An 8,527-nucleotide genomic window follows, 5' to 3' on the forward strand; every position below is an offset into this window, starting at 1 on the left:
TGAGCTTCAGTATTACTCACAGCCCAAAATGTTGTGTACTTGACTAAATATCGCTTGTCGCAAAACGGGCACTTAATTCTGCACGTGTGCACGCCGCTATTAATATTATAATTTGTAATGTCATCCAGTGAGAATTTAACCGAAAATTTCAACTTTTTCGTAAAACATTCCAGTTTTCTAAGAAGTTCTTCTTTTATTTCCAATTCGGTTTTCGGGTTTTTTATCAATTTTTGCGTGGGTTTATTACTACTAGCACTGCTATTTGTATTTTGATTTGTCTTTCTTTGTTCAATAAAACTTTTAAATTTCACTGGTAAATTTAATAGTATCGATCGTTGACCGGGACTAAATTGAAATCGAAAGTTTTCGGAAAGTTTTATTTTTTTTGTAATTGCTGTCTCTCTATTTTGTTCTACGAAATATTCCAAATCTTGGACTTTTTGTTCATTGAGCGTAGTTAGAGCTAATTCACTATCATAACCACAAAATGACAAAATTTTCTTTATATCTTTGGGGACTTCACAGTCTATCTGTCCGCCACCTGGCATATTTGTTGACATGTAATTCACATATTCTGCTAGATTGGTCACAGTCGATTTGACATTTATTTGTTCATTGATATGATTATACATTATCTTTTCAAAAAATTTAGAAATTGTAGAAATGATGTAAATGTGTAAAATATCTGATGTATCACCTGATTTACAGTCAGTCAAAAAAGTATTCGGCCACCTGTAAACAATTTTTTCTGGCTAATATAATGGAAAAGAAAAACTGGACATTGATTATGACACGGCCGAACGACAGAAGACGTAGGCGGTGGCGCCACCCGTCAGTTGAGTCATAAGCTTAACCGACATTCAGCGTTGACAGCTTTACTGACAACCAACGTTGTGATGTTCTGTTGATTGTTATTGTTTCTCAAACCAATTCCAATATTTGTAGCCTTATATTGATTTTGATAAAAAAAATGTGAATTATTCAAGATATAAAGATCTCATTTACAAATTGTTTGGTGTGGGTTAAACAGTAATTTTAAGCAAATATAATGGGAATGTTCTTCCATTTTTGGCATAAACATAATAATTCACCTATAGAATAACGACGTGCACATTTTATATGTGTGCAATTGCACATAAAATCTTACTCAAGCTAGACGCATAACATTTAGTCAAACTAATTTCATTCATATTGGTTGACGGGATCTGTCAGTGCTCATTGAATAATCCATTGATCTATTCATCCAACAACAACAACAACAAATTATTATCGACCATAAATTTTTCATCTAATGAAAACGTTCTTTTTGCAAATTCACCAACATTTTTGCTTGATGTTCAAAAACGATAAAAATTTACACCTTTATCGAATGGTTGAAACAAAAAAAAACATTTCAAACAACCAAAACACATTCACAAAATAAAAAAAATCATTAGAGGGTGGATTCGAATCGAGACGTTCAACTCCATTTGCATCGGGATCATCTTCACGAACACCGGGTAGTGGTGGTTCATTGAAAATTGTCCGCCGTTCTGGTGAACGATCAAAAAGTCCATTCCGTAGTTTCAGGTGGAAACGCGGCACTTCACGCAACATTGAGCTTGAGTACGATGAAGAAGGTAACACAAACAAAAGCATCAACCAAACAAACAAACAAACCACATTTACTACCGTAAACTCTGCGTCATTTTTAAGGATAGCAAAATGTTTTATGGGGGACAAAGATATTTAAAATATAAAATACCATATCAAAACGATCTACAAGACTTCATTGCCTTGTATTTGACACACCTCATTCACACATTGGTTCAATCAAACATACGTCGAATATTTATAAGTTCACTCCAATTGAATCAATCATACATGATATGTTCAATAACAAATCGTATTTCCTAGTGGCTGTAGACGTTTATCTAATTGCATGCAAAGTTGCATTCGCCTACTTTTCACTGTTTATCGCCAACAATTTTCAATCTCCCAATCAAAATCAATTTTTTTAAGGTTTCTTTTTGCAGCTTTATGAACAAAACACCAACCAAAAACGGGGACCATTTCTATATAAATACAAAAAAAACACAGTTTCGATTCTCATTTTATCAATGAATCTTCCAATTTTTCAAGTGGAAATTATCCAATCCATAATTCCGCTTTTTTATTGCATATTTTTCGATTTTGATTTTCAATTTTTTATTACATTTGCGCAGATTTAAGTCTTTTTTTCCACGCTCTGAAATTTAACGTTGATTTGATTTCTAATGTATTGCATTTGTACGCAACGATTAGGTGCCCAAGGTGATGCTAGTGGCGTTGAAGGTGTTTTAGTTCGCAAACACGATTGGGAAAGTACGACCAAGAAAGCAGCTAACCGTTCATGGGATAAGGTGAGTACAAAACTACCACAAACTCGATCATTCTTTTTGGAAAGAGACGAAAATTTAATTTAAATTGTTTCAATAAGGTTTATATTGTGGCTCGTAACTCCCGGTTAACGTTCTTCAAAGATCAGAAAGCATCAAAGGTTTTGCCAGAAGCAACGTTCCGCGGCGAACTACCATTAATATTGGATGGCGCAAGCGTTGATGTAGCCAATGACTATAAGAAACGAAAACATGTGTTCAGAATAAAGTGAGTATGGTGTCTGATGTGATTTTGTTATTGAAGATTTTATATACAGAAATTACATTCAAAGAAGATTTTCTAAAAAAAAAATGAATTCGAAAAAAATCAGGAGAAAATCATTCGATATGAATTGTCCTAACTAAAATGTCCTCTCCGTAGGTTTGTCAATGGCAGCGAATTTTTGTTACAAGCGCACGATGATGCCGAATTACAGCAGTGGGTCAGCGCATTGAAGGTACAATGTCAAACCGCATCGGGAAGCGAAAGCCGTTCACAGACATTGCCCGCATCATCACAGCAAAAAGATGAGACCAAAAAGAAATCATTCTTTACGCTGAAGAAAAAGTAAATATCCCAATTTAAAAAAAAGAAACCAAGCAAACCAGCCAATTTTCACTTTTGCATTTCTATATTGCATTATTTCTACAAGCAAACAATTCTTTAAACAAAACAATGAATTAAATTAAAAAACAATGTGCTTGTCAAAGTAAACATCACACACCGACACTCTCACGAGTCACTAGATTTATTTGTGGATAAAAAGAAGAAAAAATTAACAAAGCCAAAAGAAAAAAAAACAGTGACAAAATACAAAACACTGTTGTTGCATATATGGCATGATGATCGTAATTAGCTTAAGCACGGTTTTTGTTTAATTTTTTGTCTATTGTCTTCTAAATTGCCCAGTTTCGAGTGCCTGATTTTATCTTTTCGGTTCCTTTTAACAATATTTACGTTCTTTCGTCTTTCTGTATTATCAATGTAGTGAATATATTACTAGAGTTAAATTCGCATTAAGAACACTTATTAGTTTTTTTTTATTTCGGATCAAAGAGAACAAAATGTCAACCATTCATGTTATTGGTGGCTTTATTTCGTCTTAAGATTTCAAGCTAAACTGAATAGTCAAATTGAAACTCAATGTGAAAACCATTTGGCTGATGAGAAAATGGGCGAAATAAGAATCCAAGCCGGGAGTTGTAGTAATGGAAACAGGGAAGCATTAAATTAAAGGGTTTTGTTCATTAGTAATGATGTTGACAGTTTGTTCTTTGCAAAAGATGCAAAATCGCATGCTGAGTTAGTTTGCATGGTTGCGAGCGGTGGCAAGAGTATTGAAAACTTTATTTTCTTTTGGGCAAGCTTACATTTATCTTTTGCAGTTAATATTTAATGAGCATGAATTAAGTCAAACAACCAGATGGAAATGGATGTGGCAATAATTTTCCCTTTTTCTGCATGAAAGCGCTGATTATTCTTTTTCCTTTCAATTTGCCTGTAGTTTAATAATTCGATGTAAAGAAATTTATTAACAATTTTAAACTCAAATAACACGAAAAATGATGAAAACAAAACTTGTTCCTACCGACAAACAGTAGACTCACAAAACAACTGCACAGAAACACATATGCTCACACACAGACACGGAAATGTGGTTAAAAATTACGTTGAATTTTTGGTGACAGTTTGTTTCTTTTTTTGGTTTATTTGTTTAATTTAAGACGTTTTCTGCCAATGTGTTTCCGTTTTTTTCTGTTCAGTTCGTACAAAAAGTGTATTTGTATTTTAGATTGGTGTTTAAAAGTTGATTTGCTTAAAAACAAAACAAAAAACGATTTTATTTACGTATTCAAAATTAATTAAGTTATAAAAAATGCACTCTACTGCCCAGCGAATTATTTTTGACCGATTCCAAAAAATTTCTCTTTTTTGTCATTTTCAGTTAAACAAACTTTTCAAATTCATCGTCCTCGAGCACACAACATTTTACACAGACACACTCAATTACAGACAAATTTACAAAAAAAAACAAACATAAAAATCTATGATATTTGCTGTCTTAAAGAAAACTTTAAACAAACACAAAAAAAACATGGGCCTTGCGTTGCGATCCAGCTTTAGAATTTTTATGAATTAAAATAAACAAATAAAAAAGTACGCAAAAAATATTGTTAATGTAGCAAAACAAAATCAACAACTCCAAATTAATTTGAAAGCAAATTAAAACAAAAAAGGAACAATCGAAGAAAAAAAGAGAAACCATTTGATTCCTATACAAATATGATTATCGCAATTTTAATTACATTATTCGAGTTATAATTTGTTCTATTTTTCCTATTACTTCTTTCCATCAATTTTATTATGTTTTTTCTGTCCGTTTTTTTTTTCATAACGCATCCGTTTTAGCGAATTAAAGAGCTTCATTTATTTATGCAAAGAAAAATGTATTTTACGAGAGCAAGAACAAAATATCTTCATAATTTCCTTTGAAACTATGTCTTCTTTTGTTGTTCATTATACAAAGAAACAAAAAAAAGTGAGAAATAAACGTCCAAACTTTACACTGCGAAGGGAAAATTTATTTTTAATACAATTGCAGAACAGAATTTGAGTGCAGTTAATTTACACACGCATTTTTATGTGTTAAGTTAAATTAAAAAATTTAGAGAAATAAATTGAAATCGCCCAAAAATGATGCAGAAAACACTCAGTGTGACCGAAAGAAAAAAAGCCAGCGACAATTTCCATTGCGATCACAACACAGCATCGGCGAACCACAACACTCTACAGAAAAACCGCAACAAAACAAACCGTTTTCAAAAAATATTCATCTAATAAGGTTAAATTTAGCATAAAAAAAATGAAAAAAAACTACTACGTACGATTTAGATATATTAAAGTATTTGTTTGATTGGTTAATGTTCTTTTTTTTAATTTTCTGCCTGTACACGAATTTTGATGCATTCAAATCAAAGCAACATCAACACACACACACAAAAATCTATATAATTCAAACGATAATAATAAATATATTAACACAATCGTTTCGTGATCTGTTCGAAAGGAGCTCTGTTGTGGCATGGACGAAAACTGCCTCCAAGAATTCCGTTAAAATGAACCAAATACAAATTAGCTCAATTTCAAACTCTTCTTAAGATTTCAACACATTTTGACATAGACCATAGTGATCAAAAGTATTAAATGAAACAAATACCAATTATTGAAAATTAAAAATTCCGAATTTAAAATTATTTTTAAATACTTTAAGGCCGAATTTTCAGTATTAAAAATCTAATTTCGAATATAATATTCATATTTTGAAATTGAAATGCTTGGTTATTTTTATTCTTGTAACTATTGGAGTTTATTATTTATTTTTGGTTTGTGTTTATTCCATCAACATTGTAAAAATGTTCAATTGTTTTGGTTATCTATATATTAATCTACAAATGCGAAGTTGGTGGTACACTTTTGACCAACTTATGTCCAACCGATTTGGATGGCATAGGTACCATTCGAAAGGTCTCCGAGCGTAGATGTGCACAAAACCATAAAACACTCACTTTTGACATTTGTGACATGAGTTATGGCCGTTTGAGTGGTGATGAGTTTTCCCCATATAAAATATATGGGAATTCACTCAAACGGCCATAACTCCGGTTGTATGTGTCGTATGTGAGTGTTTTTTGCTTTAATCGCATCTACGCGTGATTATCTTTCGAATGGTACTCATGTCGTTCAAATCAGTTGAGTGGAAGTTGCTATTTTGTGAAAAAATAATGAAATGATCGTTCTACGCATACAGCATAAGTCAAGTGCTGTTTGAGCTGTACTGTATGTATGAACGGTGTGACCGTTTGGGAGAGTCTTTTGCGTGTTGTTCTGAGGGTCTCGGGTTCGATTTATTATGTGGTCGAAAACTTGTTTTTTCTTTAATTTTTAATTTTTTTATGTTTATTTTGAATGAGTATTGCTATTTTGTGTATATTTTCATGTTAAATTGTTTTTTCATTATTTAAAATGGTTTAATTGTGTTTTTTTTTATTTTGAAAATGAAATTCAATGGAATCTATGTTTTTGCGGTTGTATACGCTGAAATGATTGATTCTTTTGTAATTTTGTTGAAGAAAATTTTTTTGTGGTGTTTTTCTATGAAAAAAAAATTAAATTTTGTTATTATTTAATAATTTATTGGAAAAAAGGGAAAAAAAACTTCCACCCGCCACTCCCTAAGCTGTGTTCCGAACCTCAGACCTTTTGATTTCAACGTATGCGTTATCCATACGGCCACACTGCCGTTATATATTCGTGGGTCCAAATGCTTATAGAATGAATGCGGTAGCATAGCAGAACAGCATTACACAGTAGACATGTCTGTACATGTTTATTTGTTCGGCTGTTCGTTTTGCTGTTGTGTGGTTGTGCTGTGATGTAGAAGAGCGGAGATAGAACAAAGCGAAACTTAAAACCACAACAAATACATGCATCTCATTGAGCCGTAAATAGAGATACAGTGTGTAAAAGAATGAGAAAATTATGGAATTGAGTGGAAATAATGTATGTGTTTTGTCTGGGAAATGGAATGGTTTTTTTTATTGAAATAATAAGAATTATAATTTCACTTTTTGTGATGTTTCATTTTGAAATATTAATGCGCGACTATGGGAGCCAAAAGTCGATGATGTGATCCAAATCACCCAATACGCATTGTAGAAATTCCACCATTTCTCTTCTTGACAGTCGTGTAACAGCAACGTGGCAATTGTGATAGCAGCAACGTGGCAAGGAACCCTCATTTGCTCTGTCAGCGCAAGCACTTCCAATTCATTTTGTTGTTGTGTCAACAGTGGTGCAACACGGACCGTGAATTTGAGAAAAATGATTCGTTTTTCCATTTCATCGATCAGTTTGCGTTCATCACTCTCCCATTTGTCCATGTCTGTGATTGAAAATACGTAGCTGGTGAATCGAGTGGAAACACCGTATTTCTTTCACACAATTCCAATCGGTCGTTGCATCGTGTCTAACAAGTGAATAAAACACGTGATACGAACAACGAAAAAAATGACTTCATATTTTTCGATTTTTTGAAGGAAATATTAATTTGTTTCCATACTCACTGAATAATTTCACCATTTATTTTCTGAAATATTCGCCGTGAAATTCGCAATATTCTTTCGTTGTTTGTTTTCGTTTTTTGTTTATTTGCTCTTGACACTTTGTCAGCAGTGATATATACAATGTTCAGTTTGGTCGCTGAAATGTACAGCATATAAACTGTTGAGACAGTCGAATGAGAGAGAGTATTGAGAAAGAGTTCGATTTGTGTGCACTGCAATGAATAACGTTTTTTGCTCCTCTTTGTGTGCGTGCGCAGATATACAGACTAAACAGAGAGACAATGTTTTGAGCTGCACACGAATGTTCTCTGTGATACATTCGTAAACACTATGAATCACAAAGAGAAGCATCCATCTCCGACATTTTTTTTCATTTCGCATTTTCTACATCGCTATCGTTTCTATTTATTGTGTGACGTCAGTGTTTCACACAAAGTCATTACTATTCCTGTGAATTGCACGGCATTTTATAGCATATGTATGAAAGGAATGGATGAATTTTTTACTTTCCTTTGTGTGCGTGCACAGATATACATGATTGAAAGAGTCGAATGTTTTGTGTGGAGGGAAAGAGAAATTGGCGAAACTACTCTCACAATTCGAAGTAGGCAAACCGTCAGAAGTAGTACGGCAAAATAACAAATTGCCGAAGTAATTTTTTCATTGGAGGTAAAGTAAAATGTTGAATTACCATCAATGTTTTTATTCGGTAGGTAAATTTAAATTCAGTGGATAAAAGCCGCTAACAGGGCATTTGAAGAGTGATAAAACACACCAAACACGTATAATTAGTGAGAAATAAATCTTTTTGATTAGTTTCATCAAATTTTCATCAAATGTGTTGCAGCAGTAAACAGTGAATTGAATCTAAATTCCGAATGGCACAAAACATTGAATTCTTAACAACAATCATCTCGAATCATCTTTGCAACACGAAAAAAAGGCTTTTTGAATTTGTTATTTAGCCTTCTTCGGCTATTACACGATACGATTTGCAAAGATTTCTG

At 32.8% G+C, this 8,527-nt stretch overlaps 1 protein-coding gene across 1 annotated transcript; it reads left to right on the forward strand.

Annotated features, from left to right (window-relative positions):
* Positions 1-760: 760 nt before the first annotated feature.
* Positions 761-5,628, forward strand: LOC129572761 (spectrin beta chain-like). Its single transcript, XM_055452860.1, has 5 exons — positions 761-812; positions 1,437-1,619; positions 2,284-2,381; positions 2,459-2,625; positions 2,779-5,628. Exons 1-5 carry the CDS (start codon positions 761-763, stop codon positions 2,966-2,968), a joined length of 690 nt encoding a protein of 229 aa, XP_055308835.1. The 3' UTR covers positions 2,969-5,628.
* Positions 5,629-8,527: the final 2,899 nt, after the last annotated feature.

Source organism: Sitodiplosis mosellana, unplaced genomic scaffold (genome assembly GCF_009176505.1).
Source record: "Sitodiplosis mosellana isolate CC-2019 unplaced genomic scaffold, AAFC_SMos_1.0 Smas_scaffold_5474, whole genome shotgun sequence".
NCBI lineage: Eukaryota > Metazoa > Arthropoda > Insecta > Diptera > Cecidomyiidae > Sitodiplosis > Sitodiplosis mosellana.